At 55.0% G+C, this 19,989-nt stretch overlaps 7 protein-coding genes across 7 annotated transcripts; 1 reads left to right on the top strand and 6 right to left on the bottom strand.

The window, feature by feature from the left end:
* Positions 1-148: 148 nt before the first annotated feature.
* Positions 149-1,628, top strand: QBC33DRAFT_454945 (uncharacterized protein; the record flags this gene model as incomplete). Its single annotated transcript, XM_060424750.1, has 3 exons — positions 149-221; positions 283-1,353; positions 1,411-1,628. 3 exons carry the CDS (start codon positions 149-151, stop codon positions 1,626-1,628), a joined length of 1,362 nt encoding a protein of 453 aa, XP_060281915.1.
* Positions 1,629-1,922: 294 nt separating this feature from the next.
* QBC33DRAFT_131799 (uncharacterized protein) lies at positions 1,923-3,888 on the bottom strand. Its single transcript, XM_060422055.1, has 3 exons — positions 3,412-3,888; positions 2,372-3,334; positions 1,923-2,296 (listed from the first exon to the last, which is right to left on the bottom strand). Exons 1-3 carry the CDS (start codon positions 3,689-3,691, stop codon positions 2,217-2,219), a joined length of 1,323 nt encoding a protein of 440 aa, XP_060281914.1. The 5' UTR covers positions 3,692-3,888; the 3' UTR covers positions 1,923-2,216.
* Positions 3,889-6,487: 2,599 nt separating this feature from the next.
* On the bottom strand, positions 6,488-8,565 carry QBC33DRAFT_543667 (histidine phosphatase superfamily). Its single transcript, XM_060428390.1, has 3 exons — positions 8,135-8,565; positions 6,908-7,896; positions 6,488-6,809 (listed from the first exon to the last, which is right to left on the bottom strand). Exons 1-3 carry the CDS (start codon positions 8,168-8,170, stop codon positions 6,677-6,679), a joined length of 1,158 nt encoding a protein of 385 aa, XP_060281913.1. The 5' UTR covers positions 8,171-8,565; the 3' UTR covers positions 6,488-6,676.
* A 777-nt stretch (positions 8,566-9,342) lies between these two features.
* QBC33DRAFT_621057 (uncharacterized protein) lies at positions 9,343-12,419 on the bottom strand. Its single transcript, XM_060432785.1, has 2 exons — positions 9,945-12,419; positions 9,343-9,811 (listed from the first exon to the last, which is right to left on the bottom strand). The coding sequence occupies exons 1-2, from the start codon at positions 12,279-12,281 to the stop codon at positions 9,665-9,667; spliced, it is 2,484 nt and encodes an 827-aa protein (XP_060281912.1). The 5' UTR covers positions 12,282-12,419; the 3' UTR covers positions 9,343-9,664.
* A 541-nt stretch (positions 12,420-12,960) lies between these two features.
* On the bottom strand, positions 12,961-13,803 carry QBC33DRAFT_454733 (uncharacterized protein; the record flags this gene model as incomplete). The annotated part of the gene is made up of 4 exons (XM_060424742.1): positions 12,961-13,087; positions 13,185-13,283; positions 13,393-13,446; positions 13,511-13,803. The coding sequence occupies 4 exons, from the start codon at positions 13,801-13,803 to the stop codon at positions 12,961-12,963; spliced, it is 573 nt and encodes a 190-aa protein (XP_060281911.1).
* Positions 13,804-15,201: 1,398 nt separating this feature from the next.
* Positions 15,202-16,880, bottom strand: QBC33DRAFT_131618 (uncharacterized protein). The gene is made up of 3 exons (XM_060422054.1): positions 16,350-16,880; positions 16,160-16,241; positions 15,202-16,037 (listed from the first exon to the last, which is right to left on the bottom strand). The coding sequence occupies exons 1-3, from the start codon at positions 16,628-16,630 to the stop codon at positions 15,360-15,362; spliced, it is 1,041 nt and encodes a 346-aa protein (XP_060281910.1). The 5' UTR covers positions 16,631-16,880; the 3' UTR covers positions 15,202-15,359.
* A 624-nt stretch (positions 16,881-17,504) lies between these two features.
* QBC33DRAFT_560615 (uncharacterized protein) lies at positions 17,505-19,094 on the bottom strand (the record flags this gene model as incomplete). Its single annotated transcript, XM_060430074.1, has 3 exons — positions 17,505-18,288; positions 18,425-18,996; positions 19,080-19,094. 3 exons carry the CDS (start codon positions 19,092-19,094, stop codon positions 17,505-17,507), a joined length of 1,371 nt encoding a protein of 456 aa, XP_060281909.1.
* Positions 19,095-19,989: the final 895 nt, after the last annotated feature.

The following is a 19,989-nucleotide window of genomic DNA, read 5'->3' as shown; positions in this document are numbered from 1 at the left end:
AGCTTTGTGGGTCGATTTGGGAATACCTTGACTTGGGTGCCAAATGATCCACAGGTTGTATGAGTGAGGTGGACTGCCTTTTGCATCGACCTCATTGCAAACCTATATAACATCACGCTCTCCATCTGAAATTCTTCGTCCCGCCATCATGTCGCTGCCCCCTGAAACCATCCAGGTCAAGCGCAAGATTGACCATGAGAATGGACCTGTTCACTTCCTTCGTCCGTGAACCGCAGCCCGTCTCCTTCCGAGTCGAAAGTGTCTTCTAACCATTACGAATAGGTGTCGACGAACCCAAGCGACAGCGGAGTGGGACATGGCTTTACGAGCGCAAACAACCGAACCTAGGAAGCCCCAGCGTCGTTCAACCATGGCGTCAGGATGATATCCGACCGGTTATTCACACATCACGAACTGGCAACAATAATATCCCCCCCAATTCTGTCATAGCCGCTGTAGCCACCGCAAGCTCCGAGTCATCTGAAAATGGCATTCGTCCGGGACCTTCAATGCCGCCATCTACGCCGCTACCAGCAAGTACGGATATTAGACCTCGTCGCTTCCACATGACCAGGCCCCCTTCAAAATTGGCATCAGCCAATTCCTCGAACAGCCGTGTTGCCAACAAGGCGCGCTATACGTCGGCTGTCTTTGTAGAGCGAGGCGCCAAGCGAAGGAGGGCGGCTGCTGTCGCTGCAGAGGGGCTCAGACTGCAAGATACAGTATCTACGCCGAGTCAAGATGCTTCTCCCTCAGCTTCCGCCCCTGCAAGGGATAGAGACGATAGAATGGAAGATGCGGCGCCGCTGCGCTTCAAGCGGCCGGGATTACGCAGAAAGGCGAATGAGAAGGAACAGGGTTCCTCTGGTGGTGGGCACAAGGCGAGACCTCCGCTGCCACCGTCGCTTCTACATCGGCAGCACGACGGAAACATGGAACAACTTGCCCGGGATATGGATGCTTACACACTGGAGCATATTGGCCTTAATCTCGCCAAAATGGATGAGGACGATGAGGACGACCGGTCCCTAGGGTCACCCGCCAAATCGGCTTCGGTGACGCCCAGAAAATATCGGCCAAAGGCACCGGCGAAGAGATATGCGGAGCGTCACCCGGAAGCAGCTCCTCTTGCAAAGCCTGAAGACGACGTCGATATGCAGGAGAGCGACACCGAGGATGACGATTACGTGATAGAAACCTACGTCCGCGTGCCTGCGAGTACACTGGCAGCCTCAATCCCTGCTGAGCAAGTGGGCGTCTTGGTCTTCGATAATGAACCTGATATCGAGTTCTTCTACGGAGCTGAAAGCGACAGTGAGGAAGAACATCAGGACGATGACGACGATTCGAATGGTAATGTCCCATCTCAACGCATCATTGACGAGCTGGGTCTAGTCTAACTTGCTCTAGCTGAGGATTACTACACGGCTGACTATCCTGAAGACGAAGTCGAGTCTGATGACGAATACGACCGGGACCCATATCACTACCGCAACGGTAATGCGTCCGATCTTGAAGAGTTTGACGAGGACCACGCCGTTAACAGCGATGTGGAGTCGACAACGAATGCGGGTGGCATTGAAGCTTTACGATCCCGTGTATTTGGCGTGCAGCGATCCCGCGATTAGGATACTGAGGCTCACTAGCTGAAAGTTTATTTTTAAAACCCTGCTACCTCATCCCACAACATGTTCCCGATGCGTCTCAAATAATGTAAGATTGTGTCAATACGGGCCATGTGCTTTTACCATTACGAGGGATAGATACATTTACAGAAGTTACAGGAGTGAGCCACCCTAAGACTTGGAAGCCTTATTCGTGTCCACCGATTCCCTCGGACGCCAAATACAGACTTTTGCCAGCCTTTTCCGAAACCCCTGGCACCGGATACGTAAGAGATTGGATTAGGAACAGGAACAAAAGGGATAAATCAACGAACGGAACGTTATATAGTGAAGGAGGGTGAAACGTGGCCAAGCCATATACGGTGATGGTACAACTCGATCTCATGATACGAGGAACGGAAATATAGTGACAAAAAGAGAAAAACGGAGAAGGAAGGGGGCCGGGGGGGGGGGGGGGGTGGATGCAAAAGGCCGACTTAAGTTCTTTCCCATCATTCATTACTTTCCCGGACATTGGACGATGGACGACGATATTATTCAAAAAAGAAAACATAAAAACGCGTTATTCGTAACGGGGAGTAACGGGCCGGATCAAGAGCAGTCCATCAATTGGGTAAGCCTGGCTTTCTTTCGGCGCTCATACGCTTCCCTATAGGGGCGTCGACGCTCAGCTAGATACCGGAAAAGGTCAGCAAAGCAGTCCCGGTTTCGATGGGAGAAAAGGGGTGGGGGAGAGGAAAGCTTACCCAACTGGCGAGCCTTGACCATGTCCTGCGGCAGGATCCAAGAGAAGCCTGCCTCGACGACCTCGGAGGCATACCGGTCGATGAGGGAGATCTTGCCGTGGCCGCGGACCTTTGCCTTGTGGGTCTTGACGTCCCACTTGTTGAAGCTGTCGCCCTCGCCGTACTCGAGCAGGCCGTCCTCGTCGATGACGGGGCACTCCTCGTTCCAGCGGTAGTAGGTCGACTGGAGCCCGCCGTCGGTGCGCTTGACCTTGATGCCAAAGTAGCACCCAAACTCATCCTCCACCTCCTTCCACGGCTTCTTAAGGTCCACGTGGTTGTAGATGATCCACAGGTTCTGCTCAAGCGTGTACTCTTTGTTGATGTGCGGCGTCTTAGGCGACCTCTTGCAGACGGCCCCGCGGTCCCCGCTGCGCCGGAGCGCCTCCTCAGAGAGGCTGTGGTGGCGGCTCCGGTACGCCTGCTGCTGCTGCTGCTGCTGGTGGTGGTGGTGGTGCTGAGGCGACGGCGCGCGGGCCAGCTGCGGGGAGTATCTCGGGTGGCGGAAGGGCGTCGCCTGGGAGGACTGCCACGGTGGTGACGTCTTCCCGGCCAGCGCAGAGTGGCGCCGATTCCGGGTGTCGAAGCCGTTCGCCTGGGCTAGGAGGTACTCGGACGCCGAGCTCAGCTGGAACTTTGCGCCGTACTGGGGCAGGGGCACGGGCAGCTGCTGCTGGGGCATGTGGAACGCGAACTGGCCGTCAAGGGGAGACCTAGGCGAGGAGACGGGCGAGGATATGCTGCTCAGCGTGCCGGTCAGGGACGGCGCCGAGCAGGTGGACTCGCAACTGCTCCTCCTCTGCAACGACCGCTGATCCCGGGACCATTCAGGCTCGGCCGGCGCGATTCCGGCTGCTAGCTCTGAGAAGGAGGGGAGCCGGAAGGTTGTCTTGGGTGAGGAAGGGAGGCACGTCCGTTCACAGTCTTCATTTTTAAAAGTCAGCACACTTTTTTTGTTCACTCCTGCATTCCATTGCATTCTGGGGAGGTGCCATCTCTACCTTTTGGGCTACTAAGAGGTGGACAGAAGTTGAATGCCGGATTTGTGAAGATGCTGCTAGAGCAGTCACTGCCCACGCCTTTTTCTCCATTACTCCGACGCAAACTGACGCCGCCCCTAACAGTGATATTGAGTTGGGGCTGCCCACGCGTCGAGGTTGCTCGTTGTCTGGCTGCCTCTCTGGTCTCCAAGATGCCCAGGTCGCTGAGGCTCGGCAACAGGTCTGAAGAGGCCGACCTGTCCAGCGTCGGCGGCACAGGCGGATTCCCAACCAAGACCATTGTGAGAAGGGATGTCAAAGTGATCAAGCTAGGAAGAGTGTATGATTATAGAGTGGAGAAGGACGATCGACGGGAAGGAAGTATACAAGGGATTACGGCTAGGGTGTGAGATATGGAATGGAACACTTGTCCCTGGAAGGAGGGCCTGCGGAGTGTTTAATATACGTGTCAGGCAAGCGAGACTCTTCAAGTGTTGGGATGATCTACGAAGCTTGGCTGGGGCTTAATGGCGTCTCGATCTGGTGGCGTCACCAACCCATGATCCTTGCTCGCACGTAGTATGCTTGCATGTTGAGGCTTGCGGGATGGCTTGAACTGTTTTGGGATAAGTCGTGATTTTAGTCTGGAGTACTGGAGCGTGTGGACGGCGACCTCTTCCTGACAGGCTGATAGGCTCACTGGCTCACACTGGCTTGGATACTTGGTGCGACAAGATTCAGTCCTGATGGAGCCCTTTGAGTTTGTAACTTGTTGGTGCCCCCCCGGAACCAACAGCAACTAGCGGCCTCTGCCCATGTCGATAGACAGCAAGCAAGGGGGGGAGAGGAGGTCCCAAATCTAAGTGACATCCATAAAAGGGCAGTGTCAGACCCCACAATAGCCCAAACGGGACGTCTTCCAAGACATTGAAAAGACACTGGGGCTCTGTGATCTGCAAGCTTTGGCCGGAAGTCTCAAAGCCCCGTTGCCCCGGGCCGAGTACGTTATCAGTTGTCAAGGTAATACGCAGAGTAGATGAGATGGCTAGATGGGTCCGTTTTTGCTTTTCAGATCGGATGCCTTGTTCGGCGGCTGGGTTGCAGGAGGGAACCTAGCTTGTGCAACCCACCCTACAGCTCCGGCCGAGGTCGCGAGGAGACTTGGCCGTGAAAGCCTCTCGGCAGGTCCCCGACATTGAGTGGCTTTGATCTCAGTAATCTCAGTCTGGATCTCAAATATCATACCTCTCCGGCCATCCACCCACTAGAATTGTTATCTAAGCCTCATCTATCACCGTTGTTGGGTGGCTTGAAGCCAGGAATCGAGGACGCCCTTGACGGACAAGTGACCGACCAGTGCCGGTCACGGGGTGTCTGTAAGTGGGTGTGCGCCAGTACTGGTCCGGGGAAGAGCGATCCTTGAGCCGCTGCAATACCTCCACTAATGCGTACGTGGTAGGGGAGTTAAAAGGTGACTGAGGGTTACGCAGAGGCTTTTGACGACTGGATGGCGTCAACTCTAAATAATTAGCTTAAGGAAATAAGTGGGCTCTTACAGGTTCAGCCAGGGAGGTATGCCGAGGATTTGCGAAGGGATGCGCCTCGTTGAAGAAACGAGCCCAAACCGGGTGGCGCCCCGGCAAGCCTCCCAAACTCAATTCTGCGGTACAGGTACTTGCATACAGACTTGGCTACCTGCCCTCGTGTACAACGCGTAGTTTTAAAACCCATGGAATGCCGTTGTTGCGAGAGAGATTCGGGTACGATCGTAGAAATGGAACAAACAAAGCTTACAATGCCTGGGCTGGATTTCTTGCTCCCCATTGAGACTTTGTGGGTGTGCGTGGTGTGCCCTCCACGACCTCGTCCTGATGTGCAGTGCGAAGCAATTTACACGCAAAAAGCAAAGGTTCCCTGGATGCAGGTCTCATCGGCAAGATGCACGGTGGAAAATAGGGAAATAATCTCATCGTTAGGAGAACTTTTCCAACATGTTCATTTCGCGAAAGATTTTAGTTTCTTTTTTTCCCTGTTTTCTATACCTTATCTCCTCTTTTCCTTTCACTTTTTCTTTCTTTTTTTTTCTTATGCCCCTTTCTGTCTTTTTACACTTCATCCGCCACCCTCCTCTTCTCCCCCTTTTTATGTATTTTTTTTTGGTTTCTTTTTATTCCTCCCCCTTACCCCTGCTGTTTAGCAAATCTCTGACGGGAACTGCACACCAGCTGTTGTGTCCCTCATGTTCAGTAACGGCGGAACACTGGTCCGTCTGAGCTGGTCCCAATAGTAGCATCATGGTGCCCAGGATCCTTCGCTATCACCTGATCTCAGGCCCCAACAACCAAACTCTGCAGGGTGATGTCCGCGCAGTACTACCTACCTATGCGTACCTAGGTATGTAATATGCAACGGCTTCATCTGCCGGGAGAGCTGGCGACCTCATGATTGGTTGTGCATGCTTCGCAGCGCCAAGCTATTCGGATCGATAGGGAGTGAACCATGGTCTTGTCCTGCATCGTTTGAGCCACACACCAACCCTGGTTTGCCATGGCGGGGAAGACGTCTTGGCTTGCGCTAAAATGATGCTAAGCAAGGATCAGTAGATCTGACCTTTCCCCTTTTGTCAGCGCCGGCTTTGGTGGCTCGAAGCCAGGCAGACCGTTGGCTCCTCAATCCAGTCTAATCAGAGCCTGGGCCACTCCTCCAAATACCGTGTGAATTCGTTTAGCGTGCACAACACGAGAGCTGGATGCTAATGCAAGGGATGCACATCACCAACAACCTGGAACTAGTGTAGGTACATCACAATGTAGTGGAGATACTATGGACATAACTCCGGAGACGTCCGTTGGCGAATCGCCGCTCTGTGTGGTTGAGTAGAATGCGTTTTGCGTGAGCCCATGGTATCGTCAGCAAAGTCATTCTTGGCATCAAGCCTGAGTCCTGGAAATCTACGCTACCACGGCGGAAGGTGCAGGATCTCGTGTGACCCACCTGTCAAGCCTGCTCAGTTCTCACAATTCATATTGTGAGCTTTCGGGCATGCCCTCCTCTCGTGCACTGCGGCTGATGATGGCTGCCATATCGTGTGCGCCGTGTACCGTGGTTGCGAGCTTGACGTGCTTGCAAGCTAGCTAAGGTAGGGCTATCCCAGTTGCATGTACATTACACGTGTACGACGTACTACGTACATGGAGGTGGCAACAAATGGTAGCTGCTGTCGACTATACGTATCTACCTAGGTAGTGTAGTCTCTTATCACACCACGAAGCAAAGGAGTCCAGGCTCACAGTCGAGGTTTGCTTGCGCGTTCCCGGCCAGTTTGTCCGGCTTTACCCTCCATCACAATATCCAATCCCAAACCTGCGTCGACTCCTAGTTGGCCATTGCCGGCAAATGCTTCATCGCCCGAGAAACGCCTGTGTCATCAATATTAGTGCTGCGTTGCAATAGTCTGATTTCGTTGGGGGGAAAAAGCAACGTGGGTGAGACGGGGTTTTACGCGCAAAAGACGTACCATCCTCGCTCCTCACCCCCTTTGAGGAAGCTGCATTCGCTATTGACTAGGCACTTCCAGCCTCCTGCAACCCCGGCGCCTCCTCTCCAGGCGGTAACCCGTTGATGGGCAGGATCGACGCGGGTGCAGATCCGATCTGCGTGGCTTGTTTGTTCGTCGTCGGATGAGTGTTTCTTGTCTCTACCGCTCAGTAGTGGTAGGATCCGTGCCGTCTCGTGGCCCCGCCGTTTAATTTCCGCCATCCTCCCGGCATTTCCACTCTCGTCTAGATCGACGGACTGCTCCCCTAGGCTATCTTTGGGAATACGACCATCGCCTCCCTGGCCACCACCGCCGAGCGTTGTTATCTTTCTCTGAAAGACGCTAAGACCGCATGTGAAAGCACCAAAGTCCTCCACCTCCACGTCATCAGGCATGGCCCCTGTCAGGACCCGACCCAGTGCAATGATCACAGCGGCGTGGGAGCAGATCAATATTGCCCTTGTCCCTTCCCGATCGCATTGCGCAATAATGCCTTCCATTGTGGCGGCGACACGGTCGTGGAGTTCAGAGAGGGTCTCCCCCATCCTTGTCGGCCGGGCAATTGGCCGATAATCCAAGTCAAAGGCGGGGAATAGTGTCTTCAGGACTTCTGGGTCTGCTGAAGTGGGATGCTCGAAAGGGGCCGACCCGTACCATTCCCCGAGTCCTGTCTCAGCGCGAATACTGAACTTGGCTTCCCCATCTGTCTCGCGACCACCTTGGTCGGCCTGCCCTGACGATCTCTGTCCCCAAGAAACAAAGGGCTCGACCGTCTGCAGGCAGCGGTAATACGGACTTGAGTAGACCTGCTCTATCGGCGGGCTCAGTGTCCGTAGATGGGCAGCCAGCTCCCTTGCCTGGTCGACGCCGTGGGCTGTCAATGCAGGATCCGCGGCGATCCCTGTAGGAGAGCTTATCAAGGCTGAATACTCGCCAGTTGATGGGTCGACGAGCCAGTTTGAACGGAACTGGCTTGCGTTAGCTCACAAAACGCACAAGTACGACAAAACCGCCTAGCGGTCCTTTTCGTGTGATGTCGCGATACATTTCGCAGCAGACCCCGTGGCATCATCAGTCTCTCGGGTTCTAGATTCTGCAGAGGACCTAAAAGGTCGGGGCCACGTTCACCTGCCCAGTAATATCGCAGTATGATGAATCGTGCTGAAAACGTGGGAACTCTAAAAAAGAAAATAGGTCGAGGCTTACCCCGTGGCGCGTGACATAGATAGCTTCCAACACCATTGTTGCGATTTGGTCTAGAGCCTACAACGTAGAGCATGTGTTCTGGGAACTTCCGTCGAGGGCATAAGAAATTCTGCGGGGAGAGTTTGATTCTGGTTCTCCTTAGGAGGAAAAAGATACTGCGTCCAAAGACTCCGATTTAATTCGGGGCCCTAGTCGATCCCTCCCCGGTCGATCATGAGCCTCCAGAATTTACATTGGAACCTCGGATTAGACGGATTTTGCCGTGTTGGGCTTTGCTTTTGTATGTTTGACCTATGTCGCCCAGGTCGGGGTTAGGGTTACCACAAAGGCTGAGGGTCGACGCAAGCCACTTCCCTGCACGAGTTGGCTTCTAGACCTCTACAGAGTAAATGGCAGTCCAATTAAAGGCTCCCTAATCATATCCAGACCCAACGATATCTATCGGCCATTCGAGCCACCTCCGCCGTCGACGACATACCAGACATGGTGGCCACCACACGGTGCTTTCTATTCCTTCTTGCGCGACATAACTGCCTTAGTGCATCGTCTCCCACTGGCTGTCATCGAGGTAGTGTCTTAGACACGTTAGGTAGGCAATGCCGATCGGTTCGACACCACGGCCTGGTGTGAATGAACCCGGACGAACTCCGCCCTGGGTTCAGCTCAACGACAGGACCTTCCCGCCGACGTTGATCTCTCCCTTGCCTCCGGCGTGCTCTGTCGTCACTCAATTTGCCTGGCAGCAGTCTCGGAACTGAAGGCAAACTCGACGGCCATTTGGGAAATGCGAATTCCGTGACTTGTTAACTGCGTAAAGGGGAATAACTCATCTGTCATCAGGAGGTCCCCGACAGGTCCAGGGGGGGCTCCACAAGTCCCGGCGTTGCCAACCCAACGCTCGACTCGGCTGTCAGAATGCAGTTAGCAGAATGGTCGGTAAAGGTTTAGTGTTGTCCAGTATGCGGTCTGTCCCAGGCGCTATGTGGCCTGGGCTATGATTTGATGGGACTCAACCTTGCTGCGTAGAGGGACGCTCCCCTTCGGACTACATCGCCAATGGAACGGACCGACTCGAATGAGCGGTGATGTGGTGGTGTGGTGGTGTGATGGTTCAGGGTCTCCGTAGGCCCAAGGAAAAAGAGGGCACCTGAGGTGCAGAGGATGTCAATGTTCGGAGACGGTGAGAGCCTTGTATTGCAATACACTTCTGTCAATACGTTATCACCTTGCTCCCTTTCACTTTGGTAACCGGCCAGGCAAGCTGAGCTCAGAGAGAAAGCCAAGTTAGCAGTCAGAAAAAGTGTATAGAGGGTCTAACAATATAACAACAGCAACGCGAATTCATTCCTCGTCGAACGGTCCCGTCGTAAAGATATACCGAGCTGCACCAACCTGGCAGCTCGAGCAGAGTAAGGTTACCAATGCCTCCAATACGCCACGGCGAAACATCCCATTATCCCATCCGTGGTTGTATCTCTGTGCCCTAGTCTCGCCTCAAGCCAATGACCGGTATTTGATATTTCAGCCCATTCACATCCGAACGCCTCTCGCATTAACTTCACCCTTCTCTCCGATGTTGAGCAAGACGCGGCACTCGCGGCAATACCACTTCGTGGTGCGTGCAGGGACATCGGCTAGGCCCACACACTCGAGGTGGAACCACTCCTGTTTACAATTCTGGATCATGTTAACTTACTTAAGGCTTGACTGAGATTATGCTTTTGGGGGAGAAGGTGGGGGGAAGAGGGTGGGGGGGAGAGGGGGGGAGAGGGGGAGGGCAGCCACACTGGCCCCAAGTGCTGCTACTCACATCAACATTGTCGCACTGAATCATAGTTCCGAAGCTGACACGGTTGCAGTGACAGTACTTTGGCTCGTCGGCATCGATGACATTCCCCTCGTCATCCACCTCCACCTCGAGGACATCGCCGGCGCCCCCGCCGGCGGCCTTCTTGGACGGCCCCCTGGCGCTCTTCTTCCTCGGGGCCGCCTTGCGCTTGCCTACCGCGCTGCTCCCCCCGGAGTTTGTCCTACTAATCACTCCGGGTGCGGGCCGCTTGGCACGCCTGCTGGCCGGCCGCGAGGTGGGCTCCTGCTGCCGCTCGGGTGCTGGGGTGTTCCGCGCGGTACTAGTGCGACGGGGACGGTCCGCAGCAAGAGACGGCTGAGGTTCCTGACTCGCGGCCTTTCCACGGGAAGCTGGCCGCCGTGTCGTTGTGGGTGCAACCGATTGTGCCTCGAGGTCGGGCATCGGCGTCCGTGGAGCAGGTGTCACGGGCCGGGACGATGGGGCGGGTTCATCGTTCTGTTGTTGCTGTTGTTCCTGCCTGCGTACGGCGAGAGTTTTCCTAGTCTCCCGTACGGGAGGGAGGATCGGGGTGGCGGATTTTTTGCGAGATAGCACAGGGCGTGGGGTAGAGCCTTCCGCGGCAGGCTTCACGGGGACGGTCATTGTGGCGGCATTAGGTGCGGTGGCGTCGCCTGGACTTGGGACTGGTGGGGTTGCCGACCTTTGGTCCTGGCCAGGAACAGGCAAGGGAATGGGGGTCGTAGAATGCGGGGCCACGGCAGTACCCCCGGGAGTGAGCTGTGGCTGCGGAACGGGAGTCTCTTGGGCGGCGGTGGTGCTGGGTGTCAGACGAGGGGGAGGTACGGGAGTCTCAGTCTTGGTTCGCTTGGACGGTGGCCTTTGAGAGGACGGCTCGATCATCTCGGGCTTCTCAGCCTCGGCCTCTGTGACCGAGTCTCTCTTCCGCTTCCTCGACTTGGCTTTAGGCGTCAACCTTGCGGCTTGGTCTTGCATAGGGGGGTGGGAAGCCGGGTAGATTGTCCGAGCAAGGTCGGCCATCTTCCTAGCCGATTCCTCAGCCTCCTCAGCGGCAAGTTTCGCAAGCTGGTCTCGTTCCGAGTCCTTCGGCTCCTTTGGCTTCTTAACCCTTCGGTTTTTGGGCTTCTTTTCTTCAGCATTTATGGTCTCCATGCTGAGAGCGCCGGGTGGCATGCGCTCGACTCCCGTTTCAGCATCCAGGACTGGAGTAGGGATGCCGTCCTCGAAATCGTTCCCTTCCTCCTTTGCTGTCTGCTTGGCTGCCTTGTATGCTTCGACACCGCGACCCAGAGTCTTCAGCTCCCGGGCGATCATGGTGTCACTAGGAGCCCAGGCAGCGTTCTTCTTCATGCGCTTCCTCAGCTTCGCTAATTCATACACGGTAAGTTGCAACCACGGCGCGTCCGGACTTCCAAGGACTGCATCTTCCGGAGGTGGTTGCAACTGTGCCAGCGCAGTAGTGCTCGAAATCCCTGGACCAGGCATATTGGGATAAGGGACAGAGGTTCCGCTCTTGGGTGTCTTGAAAACCTTGGGCGTTTTAGGGGTCTTGACGAGTTTGATGCGTGGCTGGGTAGCCATATATGGGCGTGAGGGATGCGGGGTCCCGTCTTCTTCCTCTTCCCCGGAGCTAGTTTCGCTTTCACTGCCCAAGGTTTCGTAATTAAGGTCATACGGTGCCAGAACCTCTCCCGGAACCGTAATCCTCGGCACTCGTGGCCGCCGAACCTTCTGGTTTTCCAGTCGAAGGGTGATCTTGGGTGCACGAGCCACCTGGGGCGACTTGTTGGCAGCCACAGGGCTCCTCTGCTCCTCCGGTGGGGGGTAATTCTCCAGCATCGTCTGGAGCTTCGCAAGGATGGTTTTTGCACGGTTGTAGTGGCGGTTGACATTTTCAGCCATGCGCACAGCCTCAGCATGTGCATAGATTCGAGAGCCCACAGCCTGGCTCAAGTTCTCGGATATCTCAGAACGCAGCTGGGCTGGGGTTGGCCTCTCCTCGGGGGGGATGCTTGGCAGTTGGCCCCATTTGGAAGTCAGGGCGTGGACATTAGCAGAGGAGTCGCTGTATGTCTGGTTGAGTTTTCCGACTAAGGTGAGGGAGCGTATCATATCGGACGGGAGGTATTCGGTGAAGTCGAGGAAGTCGGTGACTGTTGCTTGCGCGTCGGGGTCTGCGCGCAAGTCGAGTGACCCAAGCGAGTTATTTGGTTCTGCGCCATCAGTGACCGGCTGTATCGCGGTTTCCGCCGCGGAGGCCGTCTGCCGAGGAGACAACTGCTCATCGAAGTCGGCCCTCGCAGGCGCTGCCGAGCCCATCTTGTGAGACCTTTGTGTCGCTAAGGCCTGTGAATGTGAATTAAGGCAGTGAAGGCCTTATTGTGTGCTCGCATCGGTAGATTCAATCAGATGGCGATGCCATTTTCTACTTCATGTGGTGTTGAGCTGTGATTGCTGACCCAAACATGAGTCGAAGTTGCGCGCAAGGCTGCTTGCGTCGCGTTCAACATGGACGCTCGGACCAACTCTAGCTTGATCGCCGCCGCCACTCCGCCAGATAAGGTACTTAGGTATTTTCTTGGCATTTGACTTCGTCTCTGCATCAACCTTACTCACATGGGTACTTACCCCTTCACACAATGCTGGCTACCTGCCAAGTGAGTCGATGGAAACTGCATCTATCGTGCTCTAAACTACTGATATCGATGTGTATGTCTTAAAGAGAGGAGAGGAAAATAAAAGTGACGAAAAAGACCTTGAACAGTCGCCGAAATCTAAAAGGAAAACCAGAAACCCAACCAGCCGGACAAAGATCCTGAAGCCTCCATCGCAAGGACGCGGTCCTCGATCCATCCATTGTATCATCCAGCAGCCATTAGAAAGGAAAAGTCCCCATGCAATGAATACCTCCCACTAACTCCCATAATTCCCAGCGCTCGGATTGTCAGCCAGGCCTTCGAGTTGGCCATCAAAGGAATGTCGAAGACACAGCGGCGTCCTAACCCTCAAAGCCGTCCCTTTGTATTAACTTGGCTCCCCAGACCGTCTCATCATCTTCGACCTCATACCATGACTGGTCCCCAACGGTGGTGAGAGATCCGTACGCGGTCAAGGATTTGCATTTCCTTTGCTCAGTCAGCACGAGGTCTTCTGCAGATGCTGCTCTATCTCCCCAGGGGGTTATAGGAAGAGAATCAGGGGGGGGGGGGGGGGGGAACCGACATGTATCCGTCGATGGTAACAGCACCCCACACCTCGATGGCGCCCTGTGCCTCAAACGTGCCCGTTATATTCAACTTCCCGAAGATCTTGACCTTGTCCCTGCGTTCTTGGGTCAGCACCTTTCTCTCATTTTCTTTGTTTGTTTGTTTGTTTGTTTGGGGGGGGGGGGGGAGTTATGGTGTGAGGGATCTGCGTATCCAAGACATACCTGCAAACTCCGCTGCCGTTTATCTTGACGTTTCCAAAGGACTTCATCTTGCTACTGCGAGAGTCGTTAGCACGGTCTGGCAACGTCACCTCCCCCGTCGGCAGTCACCGAGACGTACTTGCAGGTCAGGTTCCCGTGGACGTCGATGTTGCCGTACGCCTCGATCCTGTCTCTGACGGCGAAGTCGCCCGAGAAGGCGACGCCTCCCATGGACTTGATGGAGCCGTCGACCTCCATGGGCCCCTTGAGCTCGATCGAGGTTTCGGACTTGATGCTCTTCTTCCTCTTGACACGGGCCTGGCGCGAGGTCGACGAGGATCCCGACGGGCCCGCAGCGGAGGCCGAGCCAGATGTGTTGTGCGAGGACATGTTATCGTCCAAGGCCATGACGTCTTCGTACCCGGAAGCCATGGGGGGTTCTTCGGTCGACGGGGCCGGCGTGGAGGCAGTTGGGGAGGGTGTTGTCCCGATGGGAACCGCTGGCTGCTTGCCCTTTTTCATAGTCGCGACTCTGGTTGCTCAGATATGGCTGAAGAGACCTGAAGAAGGGCTCCCATCGTGCTAATGGCGCTAGGCGTAGGGCTGAGGTCGATAGTTCCGGCGGGCGTTTCTGGAAGCTATATAGAAAAAGGGGACACAGGCAGCGCGGCAACGGCCATCCACGGTTTCATGGAATATGGCCAACGGTCCTGTCACCATCACCGCAGATCGACAAGTCATTCCGACGAGGTTCTTGGTTTCTGCCTACAAGCACTGGCTGGGAGCATTCCCGAGCTTTCTGTCTTGCCCTTGTCGCGATTGCAGTCCGTCGTATAACCGGAGCAGTAAGTGATGTGGAGTGACAGACTGAACGGGTAGCATATCCCATAGTAGCGCACCTTTACAGCCTTCTCATGGCATGGCAGGTAAAACATGCATCAAACGTGCCTCAACCCCCGGCGCCCAGATCCAGGCACGGATGCGATCCGCTTTCCTCTATTTCCAGAAACATGTCGGCAAATGGGATGAAAATGACCAGTCTAAGAGCATGCACTTGTGATTGGACAACTAGTTCATTTGAAAATGTAAGGCTACTTCAATAGTGCTAGAGAGGTAATCAAACTCTTGAGTGTAACCATCTAACTTCCGAGAGGCGGCCTTGGGGGAGGCCGCCTAGCTCCAGCCGTTCGGCACGAACCCACGGAAGGTGAGAAAAAACGCCTAACGACGTCCGTGGCCGTGGCCGCGATGCGACACTAGCTACCCCCACATGCAGAAACAGCCACTAAGAATCAATCAGCCGCAGCAGGGCTGAAGATCGCGATACATGCTTCTTTTCCCCTCATTTTTCTCTGTTTGTGACACAGTCTTTATTAGACCCCTGCGGTCTCGCACTGCGAGTCTCTTTTCCATCTCCCCATGCCCCAATCTGGCTCAAGGTGGGCGTCTGGGGCGTCTAACCTAGGGGAACTATTCAGTTAGGGTCAGCATTGCCCGTCATGGCTGGCAAATGAGCTTCCTGTTGTTGCCTTGGGCAAGCAGGTACAGTACATACATCGTTCAGCTGATCTTGGCGGTGCGGAGCCCCTTTCCTCCGTCGGTGACCAACTCCCGTCCACCTTTCTCGCAGGCTTGTGTGGAACATCCACTGGTCGAGCAAGGCCTGCCCTAAGCATCCAACACTACTACCCGAACACTAGTCAAAGCCACCCTTCTCATCACGCCGGCCAGTAGAAGAACGTGGAAAACCTGGGTGGCTGGGGTTCATCACGACTAGTAACTGTAAGACCCGGATAGTTTTGAACTTAGTGGAATTGCCTGTTTATGAGCTTGATACAAGCCAAGGGAAGCAGAAAATGAATGCCTGACCTCTCTGGCGTCTGATGGACCAACCCCCTACTCCCTGGGGATGTGAACAGCCTATATTGACAAGCCTAATGGGACTCAACGACTCGGCCACCCCATTTGGGGTGTAATCGGGTCGATCGTCACACGTCTCCCACAACCTCGAGCCCCAGTCCTGTCAACATTGCAGCTAGAGCCCATGAAGATGCATAAACGGCAGCGCCGTATGATTCCACGCCCTTGATCGTCATGGCGCACTGCAAATACGTGCTGACCCACGTCACAAACATCACCGCCGCAGTCCTAACGATGGCAACCTTTGTCCGCGTGGTGTATCCCCACACGTTCCACCAAAGCGTCTCGCCCAGCGTCGCACTGATGGGGTCGAACTCGGCAATCTTCGCGTCAGCCCTGGTCCGGCCGGTCGTGGCGAAGGGGGCAAAGATGAAGCCTTGGGCGGCCAGCCCAAAGAGAAGCATGAGCACGCCGGCAAGCAGGCTGCCGAACTTGGTGTGGACGGCTGGCTCGACACGGGCGATCCCCTCAAAGTAGAGCACGAAGATGGTCGGTAGGTAGGTTTTAAACGCGGCGAATAGCGTGGTGCCGTATATCAGCCCCGAGAGGACAGCCGTGGATGTCTGGATCCCTCGGTCCAGTATTATTTCCCTGTTAGGTACTGGTGGGGAGGAAGAGGAGGCAGAGTGCGCGCCCGAGGTTGGTCGCAAGAGCAGGAAAGGCACCGATCCTGACAGGGTGTCGAGAGCCAGGCATGCGCCTCCGGTCCACAGGTCGATGTCATAGAAGGCAACCTGGAGGAAGAGCTGCAAATGCGGATTAGCGCGACTTCGCATCCCATCCGTGTGGAGAAGCAGCGGAAGAGTTGCCCGAGAGCTCGGCTCGAGAACAAGAGGGAGAGGAGGGTGTGAAAAGAGAGCTGACTCACAGAAGGCCCATGTGATAGTAGGTTCAACGCTGCCAAGTCATAGCTATCAAAGTCACCATACCAGCCAAGGGCGAGCTCGAATCTTTCATGAGTAGGCGGTTAGCTCGGCTCCCAGCTGAAGGGTAGGGCGGCTGATGATCAGCCCCGACTGGGGGGGGAGGGGGAGGGGCGTTTGAGGGCTGAGACCTACATTCTCCAGGCGGTAAGGAGGGCCAGTTCTGAGTTCATCTCGGATTGTCTCGCAATGCTGGCTATCCCTGCACGAGACCATGCGTTGAGAAGTGAATAGCCCAAAGACGACAGGGAGAGGCTGAGAACGACGACCAAGGGGAACTGGACGGCGGGTGGCAGTCGCGAAGCTCGCCGCTTTGGAGTGGGAGCTGAAGCCTGAGCTGGAGCCTCAAGCGCCGTTGCTTCGGCTCCATCGCCCGCGCCTGATGCACCCGATTCTACCTGCTTGCCCCGCCCCATTTGGCGCCTCGCAAATAGGTTGCCTGGAATGTAGGTGTAGTGGTACCGGGTGGCTTCAGATGCGTCTAGACTCTAGTGTTGTGACGTTATATGAGTTCAGAATCTCGAAAGATGTGGCCAGAACGGGAGTAGGAGGAGAACAGAGGTCGGTGAGATGGTGGATGTGGCGGGAGAGCTTGGAGAGCTTGGGTTGCGGCCTCGATAAGGACCATGCGGGGTTCAGTGACGTCTGACGTCTTCCGATAATCTCTGTAACAACACAACCCCCCACATCTCAACCCGGCTTAAGCAGCAACGTAATACATAAAACGAAGCAATTACAAAAACCTACCTACACATTCAAACAGCTCGAGCAACTTGGATCTCTCATGGGGCCTCCAGGCTGGCACTGTCACACATCGCCCACTGCAGGGCGAAACGGTAAGCACTTCACATTCATCATGTCCCGAATGAGCATTCTCGGCGTGTCTTCGTCTCGTTTGCATTTCGCATTTAGACGGCATGCCAAGAAAGAAGACAAGTGTTCATGGGCCGATAAAACAGCACAGTATTCTGTTCATGTTCCATGAGATATCCATCTGGCTGCTAATACTTGAGGGCGTTCGCTCAACGCTCGCACACAACCCTCACTTTAACCTCGTGAGGTTGACCGTTTTCTCACATGCCGAGCGAGACAAACTGGTACTCCCCACTCTTCGGTGCTAAGGGTTGTCGGCGGAGCGAACCCCTTTATATGGGTTGCTTTCTCGTCGTGTTTGAGTATAAGTGTTACAAAAGGAAAACTAGTCCGGAGCGTCCGTATCATCAAATCCTGTTTCTCATCGCATCTCGAGGTGAGCTCGGCCGAGTCGAGCTCGGCCGTGCCAATGGAAGCTTATTCTTCCATTCGCCCAAAGACTCCATCGTCGTCCTCGTCGCTTCGAGCCCGGGACTGCATATCGTCGTCGTCGTCATCCATGACGCTTTCGCCGCTTTCTTCTATCTTGACGTCGTCCCGGCGCAGCTCGCCACGAGTGAAGCTCTCTGGAGCCTTGTTTGGGAAGCTATTAATGAAGCTTGTCCCCGTTAGGACGGACTGGTCGAGGTACTGCGCAGGAAGGGGCGGCACTGGTGGGGCGTCTGGTGGGAGGTGCACCGCCCGGGAGCCGCCGTTGCTATTGAAGCTGCAGCTGAGCAGTTCTACCGCCGCAGCCAGATCGCGGTCATCCTGGCCTGTCGCATTCCTCCCTGATGACGGTGGGCGTTGGTCATGGCTGTGTTGGCGGAAATGGCCAAAGCCAGACCCTATCGGCACGCTGCCTGCGACGGAGCTCGTCGACAGTGCTGACTGGTACGACCGACCGAAACCGCTGCCGCTGCTATGTCTCTTTGACGATGCCCGATAGGACATGCCGTAGCCGGCGTTGAGCGACTCTGGCTGCGGCGGCGGGGTTGTGTCCGCAGAGCTGCGATCCTGGGGCTCAGAGTCGGCAGACGCGGCGGGGGAGGCAGAGTCCCGGTCGCTGTTGAAATCTCTCGCCGAATCCGGAGGGGTGGCTGAGTCCTTCGCGGTGCCGTTCATTGCCACCAGAACCGAAGCAGCCTCGAGCAACTGGACTTGTTGGTGCTTCGAGATGAGAAGTTTGGATGTGAGGGACCACTCCGGAGTATGCTCCCACCTGATGATCCAACAAGTCAACACAATGACCAAAGCATCAATAAGGCGACAGTACCGATGGGGGGAGGAAGCCACGTCAACTCGGTATGGCAGGCATGTGTTGTGCAGAGGGACGGAAGTGGAAAATGGGCACAAACAAATGCTTGGTCAAGCAACTGCTATGCTTGTATCCCTTGCCACACTTCTCACAATGAAGTTCGGGGCGGTTCTTCCTTCCTTCCTTGACAAGAGGCTGACCATCGCTTGCTCTCCTAATGCGGGCCTTCTGGAAAGTGCTATCTCCCTCGTCGGCAGACATGTCGTTGGGGTCGTCATCAATAGCGCTGTCTTGCATGTGGACGACTCCATCTCCTGTCACAAATCTGTGGATGTGCAGGCTCCCCGGCGGCGAGGGGAGGCTGCCGGTGATGGCGGAGCGGCCGGAGCCGTGTTTGGACATTGTGTTCCGGCGAGATCCGAGGGCGATGGGCAGGGGCATAGCTCTATCACCGGCTTCATTGAGTGCGGCCGCAACTGCTGCCACGTTGGTGACGGTGCTGTTCATGCTCTTGCGGCGAGTGACGCGGTGGTTGGCGTTAAGTGAGCTGGACAGCACAGAGTGGGAATTGGTCCGAGAATGGGATTGTCGGGTAGCATTCAGGCCACCGGATATCGAATTGGTGGATACCGAGGGGCGGTGGGTGAGCGGCCGCGAAGTTTGTTGCATTTCCTGGGGCCAGACGATGTGATCAGCATGGCAGACTCACAGGGTAGAGCGAACTAGCAGGCATGGTCCGAGTAGCCTAGATATACCTTTGATGAGGCCATTTTCAGAGTCCAGCAGAGATGAGGTCCCTGCAAGGCCCTGGCTCAATATCCTGTCGCGCCGTGGGGGGAATTGGAGTGTGAGGCAAATAGCAAAAGCTCGTTGTGGTCGTCGAGATGGTGTCTTGTCGAAGCGTCGTGGCGGTGGTGTGCGGATGCCACTTTCTGATTCCCTTTTTAAAAAAAGAAGCCACGTGACTAGCCCCTCCCATCCAACCAAGCCCCTGCTAGGCTTCTTAATAGATCAGATGAGTACCAGGTACATTCCTCTACGAAGCATGTGTCACCTGTTCTTTGTTAGTACATAGGGTGTGTTTGCTGTTTTGCCTTTTTATTTCTGTAAATGCATATACTGCCTAATGGCAAAGCTGCTGCTGTAATCCGTATACCACCCAACTTCAAACGCCTTGACTTTTGCCCTATCAAGATTCTAAATACGTATGCTATATTCACCATCACCAAACTCTACAACTGAAATGCTCGCTTTCTGTTTCCTCAAGTATTGCTCAGTTCATTGAATACCTTGTCTACTATGTATAGTCGACGCCTACACTCAAGGATTTGTTGTCAAAGGAGCTGTGAAGTAACCATAGCACCTGAGTTGGCAGGGCCGCTTCAGACCCAGCTCCCGCCCCTGTGTACAAGAACTAGCACGCAAGCTTCGAAGTGACAAGGTTGATAGAACCCATCTTTCGAGTACATATATTATTCGGTCCTATAGTGAATACTTTGAGGTTTGGATGTTTGCTGGAGGTGAAGTTGGCAGGTAGGTAGCTTGGGATAGAGACAGTGGGGCGGATAGTTTTTATTGAGGGGCTTGACTCACAGCCCGACACCGGCACCTTGAGCTGGCCGAGTTGGCAGGTATATATATTTATTTCGACCACCTACATGACAG

This window comes from Phialemonium atrogriseum (genome assembly GCF_030411735.1).
Source record: "Phialemonium atrogriseum strain 8032-3 unplaced genomic scaffold QBC33scaffold_18, whole genome shotgun sequence".
In the NCBI taxonomy this organism is placed as follows: domain Eukaryota; kingdom Fungi; phylum Ascomycota; class Sordariomycetes; order Cephalothecales; family Cephalothecaceae; genus Phialemonium; species Phialemonium atrogriseum.
This window is presented reverse-complemented; position numbering and strand designations above follow the sequence as displayed.

Bases quoted from the DNA above. Each gene is read 5' to 3' on its own strand.
- QBC33DRAFT_131799 (XM_060422055.1), bottom strand. From the start codon at position 3,691: ATGGTCTTGGTTGGGAATCCGCCTGTGCCGCCGACGCTGGACAGGTCG. The intron at 3,335-3,411 runs GTAGAGATGGCA...TTAAAAATGAAG, and splicing joins ACCTCTTAGTAGCCCAAAAG to ACTGTGAACGGACGTGCCTC. The intron at 2,297-2,371 runs GTAAGCTTTCCT...TCCGGTATCTAG, and splicing joins GGTCAAGGCTCGCCAGTTGG to CTGAGCGTCGACGCCCCTAT.
- QBC33DRAFT_621057 (XM_060432785.1), bottom strand. From the start codon at position 12,281: ATGGGCTCGGCAGCGCCTGCGAGGGCCGACTTCGATGAGCAGTTGTCT. The intron at 9,812-9,944 runs GTGAGTAGCAGC...AACATGATCCAG, and splicing joins TTCAGTGCGACAATGTTGAT to AATTGTAAACAGGAGTGGTT.
- QBC33DRAFT_543667 (XM_060428390.1), bottom strand. From the start codon at position 8,170: ATGGTGTTGGAAGCTATCTATGTCACGCGCCACGGG. The intron at 7,897-8,134 runs GTAAGCCTCGAC...AACGCAAGCCAG, and splicing joins TCTATGTCACGCGCCACGGG to TTCCGTTCAAACTGGCTCGT. The intron at 6,810-6,907 runs GTACGTCTTTTG...TTGATGACACAG, and splicing joins GGGGGTGAGGAGCGAGGATG to GCGTTTCTCGGGCGATGAAG.
- QBC33DRAFT_131618 (XM_060422054.1), bottom strand. From the start codon at position 16,630: ATGGGGCGGGGCAAGCAGGTAGAATCGGGTGCATCAGGCGCGGGCGAT. The intron at 16,242-16,349 runs GTAGGTCTCAGC...TACTCATGAAAG, and splicing joins CTCCTTACCGCCTGGAGAAT to ATTCGAGCTCGCCCTTGGCT. The intron at 16,038-16,159 runs GTGAGTCAGCTC...CCGCATTTGCAG, and splicing joins TACTATCACATGGGCCTTCT to CTCTTCCTCCAGGTTGCCTT.